We start from the raw sequence: 17,643 nt of genomic DNA, 5'->3' as shown, positions 1-17,643 counted from the left end.
CACAATTGAGTCCCAAATTAATCTATCTTCTTTCATCGTGGATGATGAGGTGAAAATTCCCCCGCCTATCCCAGGAATGTGGAATGTTATATCCCGGTGATCGGCCGTGTCAGGTCTAGATAGAGCCAATAGCAGCACTGTACAATCCATTAGACATTTTTTTGACTCCGTGGAGAGAATTATACCAGCCACAAGCAAGTCAGTAGCTCCAGCATATAAAGCAACAAAGCCCTACCAAGATCATCGCTCCTCCACATCATCCCAGCATCATCTCAATACCCTGATCAACAAGAACAACAATCCTCCTAAAACCAATTCTCCACATCCAATTCCTACCACTATGCAACTCACAAGTATCCTCGGCCTCTGCCTAGTCGGCCTAGCCACTTCCGCCGCCGCCATGCCCAGAATCGCCGGTCCATACCACGGCAAACCCCTCGCAGTCCATGTCCCCGTCAACCTCACCACGACTGCCAACAAAGCATCAACAACAGGCTCTCTAGTGAAGAAGCCCTTGACTACTGGAGCCCACCATTCCCCGCAAATGCAAAACTCGCCCAATCTTCCCAACCACATTAAGCACATCAATCATTGCACGGAGTTGTGCTCGCTGGAGGCGCAGACGTGTAACATCGCTGTGCCGGATGATGATAAGTTTTGGTAAGTGATATGTGTCCCGGATAATATGGAGATGGGAGTGCAAGGATGCTGATTAGTATGATTGTAGTTCACACACTTACAAGCGCTGCATTACTAAATGCAGACCGGATGATTTTCAGTGAATGGATTAGGAGGCATGGATGGTGATGTGCATGTTATGGATGCAAAGTAAATAGGTAGATAAACTCGTTGGGATCAATGTACTATGGGAGTTCGGTTCTTTATATCTCAAGGCAGTAGGTCACTACTGTCACTTCCTAACTCATAGATCACTCACTCAACTTCTTCGAACCATTCTTGGAAGTAGAAGTTAACGTCGTATCTAAGCCCTCTCCGGCCAGCCCCCGCTTTCAAGAGTAGTTTGACGGTTGTAAAACGCTTGTTTTACGCTTGTTTTCATCAGGCTAACTCATTCGCAGTAACAGAGGGACCATCTCCGATACTAACGGCATCCAATTTTGCTCCCGCCTCGATAAGAATTTCACGACCTCATTTTTTGCGTGAGAAGCAGCTAGATGTAGCGCTGTGTAGCCTCCCAGTAGATTGTCCAAGTCGAGGACACATCTATAGATGGTCTTATATGGAGGAGTATAGGCGTAAATATTTTCTCCTGCCTCCAAAAGGAGCTGAACAACTTCCACGTGTCCGCCCTTAGCAGCGAGGTGCAATGCGGTCACGCCCTCATTCGCAGAATTAAGAAGGGCATTCGCATCTGCTCCCGCCTCCAGGAGCAGTCTGACAATTTCTTGATTCCCCCATTCCGAAGCAAAGTGTAGTGCAGTCTTTCCAATACTTTCTGAGCCACAGTCATGTACAGGTCCTCCTTCCATTCGTTTCCTTTCGATGATAGATGAAGCTGATTGCAGTGCATTGAACTTCCTGTTCCCTCGTGGGACGTAAATATCACCCGAATGCCCAAGTAGACCGTAAATGGGTGTTTGTAGAAGGTACGGCACGGAATAGGAAGCCGACAATATGGAATCAAGCAGTAGAGTGCTGTCTGCATGTATCGACTGTGCGAGCAGTGTAATATCGATCTCCTCGGGAGTTTGATCGGTCTGGATGATGGCAACGGTATGGAATATGAGCCACACAAGCGCAGTGTGTCGGCTGCTGAAGAACCAATTCAGTGGTTGGTTTCGCGTCAGACTCAGTGGCTGGTTTGGACTCCTATAGTAAGTAAGGTACTCAATATCATGGTCAGGTAGTTCACCTGGTGGATCGGGGAAGTAAGATCTGAGTGGTTGTGTCGTCCAGGGGAACTGGACCCAGCTTTGTCCGTATTCCACCCATTTCTGCCAGAGGTCCCAGGTTTTTGAGGATGTCTTCTTGAATCGTCTTGTATGTTCAAACCAGTAAAAAGAAGCATATTCAAGAAAAGGGTGCTCCCGCCGCAGTTTCAACATGGGCAAGATAGGCTCTTCGTTGAAGCTGGCTAAGCTTCCAACGACGTCGAAAATTGAATTATTGAGCCCAGAACCAGGTATAAACTTCCTGAGGGCATTCATGGAAATCTTGGATGCCGGGGAAAATCCTAACGCGCTTCGGGCTATATTAGAGGGAAGTATACGGGGCATCGATTGTTGTAGCTTTGGCAGTCGGGTTAGACCGGTCTTGAAGTCACCAAAGTTGAGACAAGTGACACATATTTCACCGACAAAATGATCGGCATCTTTGAGCTTGATATGAAAAGTGTTCAGTTCAGAATCCTGACATCGCGTGGTCAGGAATTCTCGAACGGTGTGATGCGCGAACTGAACAATGCCCTCCTCCTCATCGAAAACGATGAGATTTTCGCACCAGGACGAGATCAAATGATTATCATTAGGAAGCCGCTCTGGTATTGATTGGCGTTGATTGATTTCAATGAAAATTGCCTCTCGGAGTTCGTCGAGGGTCAAAGGTCTCTGTGCGGCTGCAACCCATCCGAAGCACCTGCGAGCAAGATCTGTATAACTTCGTGAAAGGACTCGAGGAAGAGCACGATTAAAGGTCTCTGATAGATTTACGAATGTCATCATCACAATGTTGTGTGCAAAGCTCCTCGATCTGGAATGCAACCCAAAGAAACCTTGATCACGATACTAGGAAGCTCATCCCAAAGACCAGCTCCCTCCATCTCGAAACCAATGATGTTGTGTTGATTTGCAATTTTGTCACGATGCTCTGCGGACTTCATGACAGCGGCTCCTGAGCTGACGCGGCCAATGAAAATGTCCAGCCCTTGGGCTTTCATGCGTTCCAACGCACGAAACTCGCTCGAATTCGAGGAGGCTCTTGCTACCAGGTATGATTCGTCACACTCGAGGTCGGAACAAGACGTCTGGGCAGCTTCGTCACATACTTCGTTCTCTCCATAACACAGATCACATACAGGTTGCCCCCTGTGTTTATGTGGGTATTTCGCCTCAAAGAGCTTGTCCTCAGCCAGACCAGGGTATTTGTAACTCGACTTGTATTGTTTGGCGACAGAGAGTTCCTGGAGCCCCTTGAGATGATGTGCACTATGTTCCTGTAGTTCCTTTCTCCCAGGCTCTGTCCTGAGGTAATTGATAAGACTGCGGATCTTTCTGTTAGTGACATGTACATTTCTCTCGCTCGCGATTCTGGCTCATGGAAAGGCTGTCGTCGAGGTCTCGTATTGAAACAACATCAAAGCATGGGGGGTTCGGTATTCAAAACTCAGGCGGATGCTATTGGTACACGATTGCCGAGTGTCCGAAAGGGAATAGGGCAATGTATGTGATGCATGGAGTCGTTCGGGCTTTGATTGAATCGCCTCGTGGATCTGGTGGTGTCAAGTTTGGCTATCAGCACGGCTCGGAAACCGAGATGCCCAGGCCCCCGGATATCAAGCGGGAGACTTTCCCGGCACTAAAGTACCGATTCATGTCGGAGAACGAGCATATATCTGACCGATACATGCTATTAAAGTGTTACTAAAATACGCTTGGTATTGTGTCTTGATGCTGATATGTTTCTAGGCTCTGTCACAGGCTCTGTCTGAAATGATATAGATAGGATGGGGATCGCTATGAGACAGATATTATGCCCGTGTGCAATCCCACAACGCGACCGGCGAACTTTCCTACCACTGGATCTTTCTATTAAATTCTGTCTATTGCCAGGAAACATTCAACCCAAAGCAAGGCTCAGCTTTGAGAATCATGTTCGAGGATATTTAGTATGGACTGAACGAGTGGGTGGCTTAGATTTCCATTCCAGCCTCGCACGTGAGCACTTGGTAGCATTGCGCCGCCCTCCATAATGAACGTCCAAGCGGTTTGAAGTAAGATTTTTATGCTTACTTTATCTGATAGGGGAGATGTCCATGATTGCGCTTGTTTCTGTAGGATCGACAAAGCCAATGTAGTGGCCCTGATCAATTATCAGGTTCCCCCTTTTTGCCAAAATAGTTATAGCTGCTCGTGGATGCCTAGAACTGTCATCAAGTACCCTGTACAACCACCCAGATAGGGAGTACATGCCAGGATCAATGGGAATAGAGTTTGGCACGTGGCCACTCAAAACAGATATGAAAAAGGAAACGAGAGCGAGAAGGATTGTCACCATTGTGTTGCCTGGATGCCAGGTACGGTTCCGAATAATCTTCGCAACGGTGGTATAAACTTCAAATTCCGCCATTCTAAGGGACAGACAGGCACTGCTTGTGAGAAGAAGGAGAGGGGCCGTGGCGAGGGGTTGCAAAAAGTATGTTTGTCTAGTCTCCACGCAAACGTACTCCCGACGATCCCTCCACAAAGAAGGTACAGGATGTATGGGCTACTCCATACTTCTTTGGTCGTCCGTGTGTGAGCACTGGCAATTGCCTGCGAGTCCAGGGCGCACGTGCTGGGCTACCACTCTGGATCGGAGGACAGACTGCAGAGGGGTCGAGGTGGTCGAGGTACTGGTGACTGCCGGTACTTGTAGAGGTATTCAAGGTACCTGAGCATTGGGGTAACACTCCACAAATTTATAAGTACCAATCAGTAAACCTCCTGTACCAGGCCTCATGATAAGCTCTAGGCCCCACCAGCAGCGCCAGCAAATGCCCGTCGTCCCTTGGCCCACGGGGATTCCCCGCCAATCAGCGGGCCCCGTTGCGGCTCGTGGGCGCAAAGCACGCGACACCAGCTTTCTATAGGGACGTCCGTCTTCATACCCACGAGGGTCAATTACCACTCGGCCTTATAATCATGCCTCCTCCTCGGATCATCTGTAAGGAGACGTGCATCTTTCATCCTATCTTTCAGCTCCCTTCTTCTCCTCCATCCCCCCATCTCCCTCCATGTCTCGATCCCGATTCCCGCCTACACCCGCCATGTCCGGTGAACTGATCATCAAGGATCAGCCCGTTGACGGCACCGATGCCTTTGCTCTGCCCCCGGCAGCTCTCAGTCCCGCCAAGGGGGACTCGGCCAGCCGACGTTCCTCGCGATCAGACCCAACTTATGTGCCCGCATCCCCGACATCCCCCGAACTAGCTGCTCGGGGACGCTCAACTCAACATGCCCGGTCGGGAACAGCTACCAAGCGACCTCTAGAGGACTTGGATCTTCCTCCTCCACCAACACGCACTCGCAAAATTATCCAAATGAAGCCTAAATCACCCGCAACTGCCAAGTCTCCCGCAAAGCCCAAAGACTCGGCCAAAGGAGCAGCTCAGACTGCTGCCGAGCCCGCCAATGCCACTGCCAGCGCCTCCAAGAAGAAGCAGCCGAGTGCGACCAGTGCTGCCGGCCGCAAGATTGCTCGCAAGACTGCCCATAGTCTGATTGAGCGCCGCCGGCGATCCAAGATGAATGAGGAGTTTGGAACATTGAAGGATATGATTCCCGCCTGTCGGGGCCAGGAGATGCACAAACTGGCAATCCTTCAGGTATGCTCTTCTATATCATCCTTGTTTTCACTCATTAGAATCGAATCTGACCATCTCTTCAGGCCAGTATCGACTACGTCAACTACCTGGAAAAGTGCATCCAGGACCTCAAGACCAACGGCAGTGCTCACCCCACAGCTGCACCCCCATCTCCCACCTCCCCAGAATTCATTGCCGAAACTGGCACAGACACTGTCATGCACCAAGCTCCTCGACGCCCTCCCTCTTCCACATACTACTCCTCCGCCTCCTCTGTCAACTCCCCAGAGATCTTACCCCCGAACACGCACTTCTACGACGCATCCCCGTCATTTTCTCCTCGCACGAGGATGCCCTCTGTCCACACACTCCCAGAGGCTCCCTCTATCCTGCCCAGTCCAGCCTTGGGTCCTACTTACGCCTCTATGGACAAACTTCAAGATCTCCAAGGCATTGATCATGAAGCATCCGCTGCCCTGCTGATGTTGACACGTGACCGCCGTGGTACTGCAGACTCAATAAGTGAGCACTTCCAGGGTAGCACAGCACTGTCGACGTCAGAAGACAGCCGGATGAGTGTTGACTCGCAACGAAGGAAAGGCATGAGCGTGCGGGATCTTCTGATCTCATAGATGGGATGTATTATGTGTCACGTGCTTGCTCCCTGGAGTCTCAATTTTTCCTGTTGATATTTTGCGGGCGTTTTGATGGTTTCACAAATACTCTGGGGTTTTTAGAGTCTGATTGGTGCGAGGGTTGGAGCGATTATATCCTGGAGGCTTTTTTGGATTTCTGGTAATTTTTGGAATCTCAAAAGAATGGAATGGTTTCATGTGTGATGAAATAAGATCGTGTGCACTATAGGCTGATCAATCAGTTGGTCCTGTTTCTGTAGTGCCTTTAGTGCTTTGTTCGGACTCCATATGCATTGGCAGAGCGGATAATCGGCGCCAAGCGGACTGTATAGTTCTTGCTGCCAAGGGTGCAGTTCCTCTACATTCAAATTGTCCCATGATGCTAGGGAACTGGTGCATGAACTCCATTATCAATATCCGCAACCCTGGCCAGTCTAAAATCAATAAAAGCCCACTGCCATCACTATGCGTTTCCCCGGGTTTTGCATGGCTTTTGCAGCGCTGCCATCAAGGACCCTGATCTAGCCCGACCCACAATCAGCCCACTTCTTCCATATCACCACTCACTGATTGGATATAACCCTCGGCCTTTCACCAAACCCCGATCTCCGAACGACCGACCCTTTGTCGCATCGACGATCGATCACTCCACAAACCAGCACAAATCAAGCGCAGAACGACACCCAAGAAGCCTAAAAGCGCAAATTCCGAGACCGAAAATTGCGCGGAACCCCCTTATATTATCTCCGCAATCCTCGCGTGCGGATGGATTAATTTCTGAATGACCGAGCCTGTGTACTCGTCATCATCTTCATCAGCATCAGCAACGAAGATGGAACAGGTTCGCCGGTACAATGTTGAGCGCTCATGTCTCCGCTGCCACGAGAGAAAAGTCCGTTGCGATAAGGGCGTTCCTTGTAATAAGTGTGTGCGCGTGAATGTGCCCTGTCAGTATCCGGGCCCTAGACGGGCTAAGCGCCGCCCACCCAAGACGACGGTGACGGATGTCGTGGCGCGGTTGGAGCAGCTCGAGCGCTCGATTACCACATTAGCGGGGAGTAAGATGGGGGGTGGCTCGACGCAGGGGAATCAAGCTTCTGTGGGTACGAATGCTCAAGCTCAAATTAGTCCGGTCTCGGTCTCGTTGCCGAGTGAGTCTGGACCGGGCCCGAGCAGCCGACCTGCTGGAGATGAGGAGTCACATCATGGATTCTTGTCTAAGGATGGTTGCTATATTGATGAACCGCTGTTATCCCGGGTTCTCGAGAAAGAAAAGGATTTGCAGACTGCCATGGGATCGCCGAATACGGAGAATCCGGCCTCGAGGAAACCGCCTCCACTAAAGGTTGATGGGATTATCACGAATCCTATCTTGCGGCAGGCGGATTTTAAGGCTTTGTATCCGACTCGATGGCAGGCTACGTTGCTTTGGCAGATATTCTTGAGTCGAGTCGATCCTGTCTTGAAGGTGATTCATGTCCCGACGACTACGCCGCGGATTTTCATGGCGATTAATCGGCCTGATGCGGTACGGCCTGATGTGCAGTGTCTGCTTTTTGCTATTTTCTTTGCTGCTACGACGACGCTTGTTTCGGATGATCCTACCAATGAAGAAACCAGGGAAGATTTACGTCGATATCAACAAGGATTGGAGCTTGCCATGCATAACTCATCGTTCCTGGATTCTCCGACTGTGACTTCGTTACAGGCCATGGCGATTTACCTTGTAAGATCTATAAGCCCTTCTCTTCAAAGCAACCTATTCACATCTAACAATACATTATCACCAGACATGCCTCCGCTACACCAACAGCGGCCGCTCCGGCTTCACACTCCGCGGCCTCGCCATCCGTGCCGCCCAATCCATCGGCGTCCACCGCGACGGCAAAAACTTCAAACTCCCACCCCTAGAATGCGAACTCCGCCGGCGTCTCTGGTGGATCCTCTACACAACAGACGCCCGCATGGCCGAAGATCACGGCATCACAGTCTCCGAACAAGACTTTGGCGCCGACACCGAATTTCCCACAAACATCGACGATCAAAATATCTGGGAAACACAGACAACACCCGCCCAGCCCCTCGCCCGCTGGACAGAAATGACTTTCATCCTCATCATTTCGGAAATAAATAGCATGTGGGTTCCCATATCCCGGGCTAGCTCCCACGCCGAATCGCTCATCGCGGACCTCAAAACACGTCTGCATGAGCGGTACCTCCAACACGCGGATATGGATATTCCCATCCAACGGCAAGGCGTGATGGTCGCTCAAGTGCTATTGTCGAAATTGGAAGTACACATGCGTCAGAAATTTCTTCAGCGCCGCTCGGCTGCGGATACAGATCTTAATGCTGAGGCTGCATCGTCTCTGTTAGGCATGGCATGTCATGCACTTGAGTTGGGACTGGAAATGTATTCGGACGATTTACTCCGCGGAACTCGTTGGTTGACTTCGACGTATACGCAGTTCCACCTTCTCACGTATATTCTTTGGCATCTGTGCGTGTACCCGAGCGGCCCGCATGTAACCCGAGCCTGGCGCGGTGTGAATCGTCACTTTGATCTTGCGGAGAATGATCTCTCGTGGCCGGACCCGGGACCTAAATGGCCTGTTCTGGTCGGGTTAAGGGCGAAGGCGTACAAGATTCGCCAGGCTCATGTTCCGCCGGGGGTGGAGGTTATACCTGAGTCTACTGTTAGCGTTGTTGGAACCGGTAATGGTGAGACTGGACCAGGAAATATGGCTCCTACCGGAACTGGGAATGGGACTGGGGTTGAGAATGTAGTTCCAGTGATGGATGGGGGATTTGTGCAGAGTGCGGAGGCGTTGTTTGATATGAATGGGTGGGATTTGAATTGGGTGGAGTTTCCGGATTGGAATTATTTGGCGCAGAGTCTGGCTGTTATGGGGCAGGAGGGTGGGAATTATCCTGTTGGTTGAGTATAAATTCCGTCAGAGGAAGAAGAATCATAGAGGATATCGGGATAGACGGAGGTTTTCGGTGGACTCGTTGTTTTATACCCCCCGTGATGTTATTACGATTCGAGTATTTCGGTCTTTGAATGAGACAGTGAATGACATCAAAGGAGCATTCCAATTCCAAAATTCAAGATCAGACCATCTTTAATCAATTCAACAACACCCCAGAACCCAAAATCCCCAACACTGCCACCAACTCAAGTACTCCGTACATATTAACGACTCACCCTCCTCCAAGACAAAACAGCAACAATCCCAAAAATCATCAAAAACAACGACATAGTCATCATCGTCCTTGAAACCGTCGCACAGCACTGATCCCTACTACGCTGTCTCTCGCGCCGCTCAAGTTGGCGATCACATGACTCGCAGTGAACATGGTCCCCGTTGGCATTTGTCCGGGCTTCAGTCAGTTCGAGCGAAGATCGGTTTGCAGCTTCGTGCTGGTGATGGTGCTGGTGCTGGTGTTGGTGCTGGTGCGCGTCGCGCTCGAGATCGGGTTCGGGGTCGTCTGCGGAGACGCGGGCGTACTGTTTGGAGATTTGGTTATGAGATTGGGTTGATATTGGATTTGGGGATGGATGGAGGAAATGGGTGTTATTTTTTGAGGGCAAGGGAGGGGGATGACATACGCCAGTATGCGAATTCGATCCTCGCTGTGAGTATAGTTCCTCGTAGGGTGGGGCTATTTCGCTTGGAGTTGAGGCGCCCATGGGTGAGAGGCTCTAGATATGTAAAGTGTGTATTGATTTTTGATTTTGTGATTATTGAGGGGATGAAAAAGGGATGAAAATGATAACGACCCCATGTCGTTGTCGCTGTCGCTGTCGTCGCATTCAGTGTTGAGGCTCAGGTGAGAGAGATGCTGACAGGCGCTAAACTATGCACTAAATCTAGGCATCCACTACTTTTAAGCATGCTGATTGGAGGCTAAAGTCCCCTGCGAATGATATCTGCGTTTGCACTGTTAACGATGGGTTCGTACTCTAGGAATATTAGGATATTGGAAATTCGGGCCGACACTATGGTTGGGGTTTAGATGTACACTGACTACTTCCCGGTATGGGTATGCAGAAAGGCACGGATACTGTACTGTCTCTAACTGATCCACCTCCAAAACTAACAGGCGATCTACAGTAGTTGTTGTAACATTCGGTTTGGTCGTGCTGGTAGAACAGTAGAATTGCCCCTTGTGATAATTGTAGTGCCATTGTCCGTCAAATTTACCAGAATACCTCCAAAATGTGTGTTATCAGCCTCTCTGATTGGGGTCACTCACAACCCCAACCGGGACATGTTTCCGGAACGACGAAGCAGCGAATAATTATCCATGGGCACTTACTCATCAAGACCAAGACCCTGTTTGATTTTTGAAAGAAGGATAAGTGGATCCGAGTCTATTGTGTGGAGTTTATGAAGCCTATAGCCTTGGAAATTTGTTTTAGCCTAAATAAGTAGCTCCCACATGACATCCTAACGATAGGTATTGTAGGCTCATTGTTGAAATCAGATTCGCGAACTTCGTATATATCCAAGGACAAGAGACCTCGATACAAATAGCCTTTGGTTTTTCAAGTCGCTACCTGCGCTCTGCGTACCCTTTTTGTGATACCAGGTATCTGTCAGAACCCGCAGGCCACGACCCAAGCTGTCAAGGTTACAAGGTCGTCTTATTTCACACCTGACATACAGTATATCTTATCTAGTAATTACTATATGAAGATCCGTACGAGCTAGTTGGTTTTTAAGGTCTTAAACGGTTTAAATATCCAGGTACGAATAAAGTTGATCCCAAATCCGGTCTTCGATGTCCCAGATGTCACTAAATTCAAGAATCCCACATGATTTCGATCCATAGAGACAAACAAACTGGTTATCTTCATCGATATAGCAACCACTCAGACAATCTCGTAGGATCTGCATTGTGAGTTCATAGGTGCATGTTCTGGCACCAAGTGCCCGCGCCAAACTTCCTAGCCATCGCCCTGTGCTGTATGTGTCGGGCCCGAGGATAGTGTCGACCAGCTTGTTTTGCAGATTTCTGAAGCTTGGAAAACGCTTTGCACATTTTTGCAAGCCTGGCGACTGTATGATTCCCCGCTCAAGCAGTGTCTTGACTGAGACCCGATGCTCCGGAAGGATTTCCCACTCAAACAAGTACTATACTTGAAGACGTTAGATTTATCATCGCCCCGCTGCAGCGCAAGCTCTCGTGCATGATGAGGGCCGTTGGTGTTTTCACCGCTCGGTACTCGAATAATGACGATCCAGGCTATTTCTGGGGCTTCGCGGAAGCGGTAACATTTCTCTAGAGCACGGTGCACAGCTTCAAGTGGACGACTTGTGACAGGAACCAACGCAATAGGACGTTTCCTTTCTCGAATCCGATGATTATCAAATTGGTCGAGAACCTTCGCTTCAGTTAGTGGCGGATGATCGTGGGAATAACGTCCAGATCTCAGCTGGCCAGCACTCGTATTGCAATAGTAGCGATAGAATAATTGAGATCTCGCGTTGTCCATATTGAGACGATTGGCAGAATCGACTGATCACCGGATGAATGATGGGGATGTCTTTCTTTTAGGAGTGATGTTGAGTTCTGAGAACAATGTTACGCTGACACGCTGATCATCACGATGAGGAGCCCCGCTTCCTGCATATCCGGAAAAAAGAATTCCCGGTGATGGGTGGTGTTGGAATGCAAAAGGATACTGTAGATGGATGCTCGAGGCAAGGATGGATGTATACTACAGTCGTGACAAGTCAAAATTGCTCGAAGAGATAAAAGTAGGCTTCTCCTCCTCTTCGGCGTAGTCAGTGAAAGGTGCGTAGGAAAGTATAGGCAAGGAGTGTCTGTTTAGAAAAGAAAATGCTACCTCCACATTAATGAGCATTTACCCTCACGTGCCATTTCAATGGCAATAGGTTCATGATACAGTAGGTGGAAAAGGTGGTTATGTTTACGGGCCAACATCAAGGTTATTCAGATGGCAGCGGTGTTGTACAAAATCATCTGGCACATGTGTCTACTTTCATGTGTGGAAAAAAGCAAAATTATCATTGTGATTGTTTGCGTCCCTCGGCCCTGGGCACGTCAGACGCGTCGCGCTCGCCAATTCCTGATTGATTCAGTGTTATGGCTGAAGAGGCTACCCACTCTTTCTCAGTTTACGTTTGAAACCAATGGAAAGGTGAAAAGGGGCGAATAAACATGCATTTTGAGACCTATCGAGATCCACAGAGGAAACAGGATCCATCTGTAAGGCACTATATAGAGTAGGACTGAATAGCCCAGCCCTGAGCCAAATGCCATCGAATGGTAATCAGTATTATTACATGAGTTTTGATACATCTCAAATCCGCTCTATGTCTTCAGTTAGGAACTCGACTACTGACTGTAGTGGATCAAGATGATAAGCAATCACTCACTAACGCGAAGATCGAATCCCCACTTTTCCTGGGACCGACGCGTCTTACCCGCAATCCCAGTCTCCCAGGCCTAGTGTTAGTAGACTCAACCATAAAGCCAGCACTCCCCCACGGCTGAAGGGGTCAACATCAATTATCTCTCTTTGACCTACGTTTCTGCAAGCTTTGCGAGTCCCAAATTTATCGAACATGACCTCAGAACAAGCAAAGAATATTGAGCCAGACCTGCTCGATCACACAATCGATACACTGTCTATTGTCAAGCTGCGCCAGGTCTTCAAGACGATTTGCAAGATTTCACCGGAAGCAAGAAAGCAAGCAGAAAAGCTCCTCCTTGCAAGCGAAAATAAAGAGGACGGGAAGCTTGTCCCTCACGACAACAACGAACAGGGCGAAAGCGCCAAACAGCCCGTGCCGCGCTTCACCTTTTGCGAGAACTGCGAAAAAGAATTTGACGTTACAACAAACTCGAGCACCAGCTGTCGATACCATACTAGTGAGACTCCCGCTGCTTCATCATTATTACAAATCCAGTGCCTAATTTAGGTCTTTGGCTAATTTTCGTATAGTGGAAGACGAGCCTGACGAGTGCCTCTATGAAGACAATCCCACGAATACTTACGACCCAGACTCGAGGGAAGCGCGTGAGGAGTTCCCTGAATTTTTCACATTCAAGTGTTGTGGACGGACCCGAGAGGAAGATCAGCCAGGTTGTGCTGTCGGATGGCACAAAGAGCTGGACGGGGAGAAGCCATCTAAGAGAGCTCGTGTAGGATATAGCAATTTGGCATACGCCTAAACCTCTGGTCACTGAATATGTTGTCAATTTGCCGAGGGCTAAACATTCTATCTCTATATTAATCCATTATAAACCACTTCCATCTCTCACTTCAATAATATACTCAGACCGGGCGATGAGTTTGCGAATTAAGCCCGCCATCACTCAGAACTTAGCTCTCAACACTAGTCCAGTTGAATAGAATCGTGCGGCTAAAATGAAACAGCTTCCAGCAAGAAGGAAGACTCCTGCGAAAACTTTCATGCCTGTATATGACCCACCATCCCGTGAGAGAATAGCTCCTGCAATAGGATTGGTCGTCAGACCTCCGAACGACGAGAACAAGAACAGGAGGCCGGTTCTGTACCCAATCTCCGGGAATGGCGAGATTTTTACCACCATGGCAGCGGCGAGAGAGACATAGGCACCAGATGCGAATCCAAAGAGGGTGGAGAAGACAATGATGGCTGCGTTACCCGTGGCAGGTATCCAGAGAGCGAGGATAAGTACACTAGCTATCATGCACGCGCTGACCAGAATATTGTAAGCACCCAGCTTATCAGAGCCAATACCAGCGCCTATACGACCAAAGAGACTGTAGCAGCATATATTAGCTACGTGAAATTCGTGCCGAAGGGCTTGACTTACCTTGCGGCATTCAGAATCGGAACCAAGTATTGAGCAAGGTCGTAGCTCATGCCCGCATCCATGGCTTGAATCACCAGATAGTTGACGGGAATAAAAATGCCAAATGTCAAAAACACGAAACCGGCGATAATGAGCAACATCTTGATCTCCCGGAACGGTCGGACAAGACTCGCTTTATCGATGTTCTGAGGCTTCGGCGGTACCCGCGACCGAACCGTTAGGATAGCAATTCCCAAGAGGAAAAGGATGAGAAATGCAGCAGTTCGCATAGCCCATGCATATCCAACCTCAGCAATCATGCGGCTGACCATAATTGGGAAGATCACGCCGCCTAAGCTGGATCCTGTTGAGACAATTCCGTAGGCGGCACCACGCTTCTTGTTGAACCAACTTGGGATACAGTTTATTGATGGTTGAAAGATTGCACATACTCCCATGGCGCTGCAGACTCCTTGGGAGAGGAGGATCTGGTAGTATTCTTTCGAGATCGATGCCATCATGAGGCCGAAGACGTGGAGGATTGAACCCCCGATGAGAACGTAGCGAGGACCAAAATTATCGTAGAGTCGACCGACGACAGGTCCCTACAGAGGTAGCTTAGTTTAGTAATTAGAGTATTGAATGGTTCTATTTCCGCCTATTGACCTACCATTGCAAACATGAAGAAGATCTGGAGCGACGGGATCCATGCGATAGTACTTGCAGAGTACTTTGACAGTAGAACTGTTTCATAATAGCTTTGGAACTCCCCAACGCCTGTGCATAACAACAGCGGTTAATATAGTATCTCAAAAATTTCCGGGCTTTATTTGACAGCTTGACCTACTGTTGATCCACCCGAAGGTGCAGAACATTGCACACCATGTGCCCAACACCATCAGCCAAGCTTGCAATCCTCCATCAGGAGGTGAATCTTCGGACGGCCAGCTCTTGGGAGCTTCAGAATCCTGCACCCCAGGTTCACCATCAAATTTCTCCATGACAGTACTATCGTTGGAGGCAGCAGAAGAGGGTAGATCAGCAGGCGGGCCATGGGCTGCCGCTATTTTGGACTCAGCGGCGGACATATCTCGCGATGAAAGGAATTATCCGGGTTTAAAGATTTTTTCAATGAGATTTAAAGCCGAATACTTATTTCTAACAAAAGAAAATTCTCCGTCAATGGGAGAATATGTACTTATTGGATCTAAAAGATCCGGCGGGCTCGGCCATTCGCGAACTGCCGCGCGCGGCGCACTTAATTCGTGATGGGCAACCTCAAGCCCGAACGACCGATGGTCAATAAGCATCGCTTGACTCCTTGGGGCCAAAACTAAGAAATCTTTGAAATAGGATCCCGATATTGAAATATGTCTCTTCTAAGAGATAACCCGTTGATTCAAAGAGCCTTTAATCAGATTTCCAGTCAACGTATGACAATGGTTATATATTTGATCAGGATTGAAATAAACTTGTCGGAAACATGTGGCTCCCACATGCTAGTTTCACCTAAACATGAAGTCAATTGATATCCACTGTGGCACCCTTAATTGAACTTGCTGCCTGAATTCTGGGGTTAGCCTTTTGAGCCAAAGCGAGCAGAAATGAAATGACGGCGCACATTTGTTTCATCGGGCAATTGTTTTTTTTCCCCAAAACATGGAAAGTTTCATTCCACGTATACGTCTAGCATATCACGAGTGTAGTTCGCTTGCAGTGGAATCTTAAACCTAGTAACAGAGCCTAGTTTGGACTCTGTCAGCCCGAACCCAGAATCCTTACTTATTTTGGCCAGCTAGCTACTAACCGGCCCCTTACAAATATTACTTATTTTCCCCAATTGCTCCTGCGCCAATGTTTGACAGACTGCCTTCGTTGTCTTGTTTCTCCAACGAAGAGGTCTCATTAATGGTCATGAATTACGTTCCAAAAGCTTCGTATGAAAGTTGGTATTACAATATTTTTAGAGATACAAAATGAATATCGACTGATCACACAAGCAAGTAGCATCATTGTGGATGGTTCTTGTAGTGAGACATTTCCATCCAGCCTTCCGGGCCACTAGTGCTACTAAGAACCGTATGAGGGGTCTCAGGCTCTTCCTCGTCATATCTAGAGAAAGAGCCGGCTGATGAGGCCGTACGGACAGGTTCAGCTTCAGCTGACGGCCCCTTGGTCGACGAAATGGAGATAGTGGTCGTAATGATAGGACCGGCAACCGCCGAAGTGAGATCTCCTCTTGACGAGGGATACTGATTGTAGCCCTTGTATGGAGGCGCACTGCGAGACTGTCCGTGGGAATTGATGAAACGATGGGTGAAGGGTCGGAATAGCGGCCAGACAGGTGGGATCGACATGGAAATGAGAACAACCCATTCCTCGACCTCACCCCAGCGGAATAGGATACCGACACCGTCTATTAATTTCAATCCAATATTAGCACTTGTCAAAGTTTGCGCTGGGAGAATATCAAGGCTACTCACACGACGGATCGTCACCCAGAATAAAGCTAGCGGCCCATGTTCGCACAATAGCTGCAACACCGGCGAAAATACCACAGCCCATGAGGAAACTCAAACCCCACTTCAGCTTGCGATCGATCCGGAGTGGGGCCAACATCGTGATCGGGATAATGGCCAGATAGAAATCCGAGAGTGCTGCCACGGAGCCAGCGAAGTATGTATAGTGCACACTTGTGCGGTGATCACATTGACTCTGTCGCAAGGGATCCCAAAGAGCATTGGGAGGGGTGCATTGAAACCAGGCGAGCAAGATTTGCGGAATATTTAGGACGATGTTAAGCACGGCGACAGCGATCAGACTGCGGCGAATCTTGGGGTCTTTGTAAAGCAAATAAGGTTAGATTATGACTTGGCACGCTTCAAACACACATTTGGATCTCTTAATAACTTTCAATTGCCCCCAACCTGGCATTGGAATGGAAAGAACTTACTGCCTTGAGCGTTCATCTCAATCAGAAACGCTGCCACCGCGATCTTTCCCGTTGGAATGGCCAGGTTGAAAAAGAAGACCGTGACCCATGTAAAAAAGAGATAATTACGCAGCTCGCCAGTTTCCTCAATGACTTCTAGATGATTTCCAAGTCCATGCAGAATCGAAATGACACCAAAGGTTTGCGTAATCGCAGTGAGAAGCTGTTACCTTTGATTAATACGACGGTTCTGCTCGAATATCAAGGTGCGACGGAGATAGATCTCATACCCAAGCGACAAGGGACAGAATCAGTGCCGTAGTGCCGAATTTGTTGACACGAAGTCGTACATAGACTCGTAAAATCATGAAAATGGTGGCCACTGATCCCAATCCAAGACCCAGGCGTAGATCGCTAGGGCCGCGGCCCCCATATGCTGGGTAGTTCTCATGCAGGCCCATGATGGGAAGGATGGGGATGGTGATAGAAAATCACCCACTGGGTAGGGTAGACAGGCATATTTAGGAATATACCCCTCTCTTCACAGGCACTAGTCAGGACCTGTTGGACATGAAATTCTCGGTTCCGAGCGGACATTAACCAGTCACTGCCAGTGATCTCAGAGTGGAGACTCGAACCACCAGATCCAAAGGCTTAGTGCTCCAACTAGTGCTTCAATTGTAGTGTTGATGGAATCTTCCGACCGAGTGGAGTCGGAACCGCCGAATGATCCGGCCAGA

General features: G+C 48.9%; 10 protein-coding genes across 10 annotated transcripts; 5 read left to right on the top strand and 5 right to left on the bottom strand.

Moving 5' to 3' along the window:
* Positions 1-340: 340 nt before the first annotated feature.
* Positions 341-664, top strand: N7473_010475 (uncharacterized protein; the record flags this gene model as incomplete). The annotated part of the gene is made up of 1 exon (XM_057156414.1): positions 341-664. One exon carries the CDS (start codon positions 341-343, stop codon positions 662-664), a length of 324 nt encoding a protein of 107 aa, XP_057005069.1.
* Positions 665-1,064: 400 nt separating this feature from the next.
* N7473_010474 (ankyrin repeat domain-containing protein) lies at positions 1,065-2,678 on the bottom strand (the record flags this gene model as incomplete). Its single annotated transcript, XM_057156413.1, has 1 exon — positions 1,065-2,678. One exon carries the CDS (start codon positions 2,676-2,678, stop codon positions 1,065-1,067), a length of 1,614 nt encoding a protein of 537 aa, XP_057005068.1.
* A 195-nt stretch (positions 2,679-2,873) lies between these two features.
* On the top strand, positions 2,874-3,178 carry N7473_010473 (uncharacterized protein; the record flags this gene model as incomplete). The annotated part of the gene is made up of 2 exons (XM_057156412.1): positions 2,874-2,947; positions 3,037-3,178. 2 exons carry the CDS (start codon positions 2,874-2,876, stop codon positions 3,176-3,178), a joined length of 216 nt encoding a protein of 71 aa, XP_057005067.1.
* Positions 3,179-4,839: 1,661 nt separating this feature from the next.
* Positions 4,840-6,317, top strand: N7473_010472 (uncharacterized protein). Its single transcript, XM_057156411.1, has 2 exons — positions 4,840-5,542; positions 5,605-6,317. Exons 1-2 carry the CDS (start codon positions 4,952-4,954, stop codon positions 6,151-6,153), a joined length of 1,140 nt encoding a protein of 379 aa, XP_057005066.1. The 5' UTR covers positions 4,840-4,951; the 3' UTR covers positions 6,154-6,317.
* Positions 6,318-8,120: 1,803 nt separating this feature from the next.
* Positions 8,121-9,098, top strand: N7473_010471 (transcriptional regulator family TF; the record flags this gene model as incomplete). The annotated part of the gene is made up of 1 exon (XM_057156410.1): positions 8,121-9,098. The coding sequence occupies one exon, from the start codon at positions 8,121-8,123 to the stop codon at positions 9,096-9,098; it is 978 nt and encodes a 325-aa protein (XP_057005065.1).
* A 175-nt stretch (positions 9,099-9,273) lies between these two features.
* Positions 9,274-9,943, bottom strand: N7473_010470 (uncharacterized protein). The gene is made up of 2 exons (XM_057156409.1): positions 9,770-9,943; positions 9,274-9,667 (listed from the first exon to the last, which is right to left on the bottom strand). The coding sequence occupies exons 1-2, from the start codon at positions 9,848-9,850 to the stop codon at positions 9,353-9,355; spliced, it is 396 nt and encodes a 131-aa protein (XP_057005064.1). The 5' UTR covers positions 9,851-9,943; the 3' UTR covers positions 9,274-9,352.
* A 955-nt stretch (positions 9,944-10,898) lies between these two features.
* N7473_010469 (uncharacterized protein) lies at positions 10,899-11,659 on the bottom strand (the record flags this gene model as incomplete). Its single annotated transcript, XM_057156408.1, is given in 2 exon segments — positions 10,899-11,297; positions 11,312-11,659. The coding sequence occupies 2 exon segments, from the start codon at positions 11,657-11,659 to the stop codon at positions 10,899-10,901; spliced, it is 747 nt and encodes a 248-aa protein (XP_057005063.1).
* A 1,096-nt stretch (positions 11,660-12,755) lies between these two features.
* On the top strand, positions 12,756-13,365 carry N7473_010468 (uncharacterized protein; the record flags this gene model as incomplete). The annotated part of the gene is made up of 2 exons (XM_057156407.1): positions 12,756-13,062; positions 13,136-13,365. 2 exons carry the CDS (start codon positions 12,756-12,758, stop codon positions 13,363-13,365), a joined length of 537 nt encoding a protein of 178 aa, XP_057005062.1.
* Positions 13,366-13,509: 144 nt separating this feature from the next.
* N7473_010467 (MCT family MFS transporter) lies at positions 13,510-15,059 on the bottom strand (the record flags this gene model as incomplete). The annotated part of the gene is made up of 4 exons (XM_057156406.1): positions 13,510-13,939; positions 13,993-14,576; positions 14,642-14,748; positions 14,819-15,059. The coding sequence occupies 4 exons, from the start codon at positions 15,057-15,059 to the stop codon at positions 13,510-13,512; spliced, it is 1,362 nt and encodes a 453-aa protein (XP_057005061.1).
* Positions 15,060-15,980: 921 nt separating this feature from the next.
* Positions 15,981-17,364, bottom strand: N7473_010466 (uncharacterized protein; the record flags this gene model as incomplete). Its single annotated transcript, XM_057156405.1, has 4 exons — positions 15,981-16,387; positions 16,455-16,811; positions 16,925-17,126; positions 17,194-17,364. 4 exons carry the CDS (start codon positions 17,362-17,364, stop codon positions 15,981-15,983), a joined length of 1,137 nt encoding a protein of 378 aa, XP_057005060.1.
* Between the last annotated feature and the right edge of the window lie 279 nt (positions 17,365-17,643).

This window comes from Penicillium subrubescens, assembly GCF_028828155.1.
Source record: "Penicillium subrubescens strain IBT 31985 chromosome Unknown utg000007l_segment0_segment0, whole genome shotgun sequence".
NCBI lineage: Eukaryota > Fungi > Ascomycota > Eurotiomycetes > Eurotiales > Aspergillaceae > Penicillium > Penicillium subrubescens.
The sequence above is the reverse complement of the archived record's forward strand: the minus strand, read 5'-3'. Positions and strand labels throughout refer to the sequence as shown.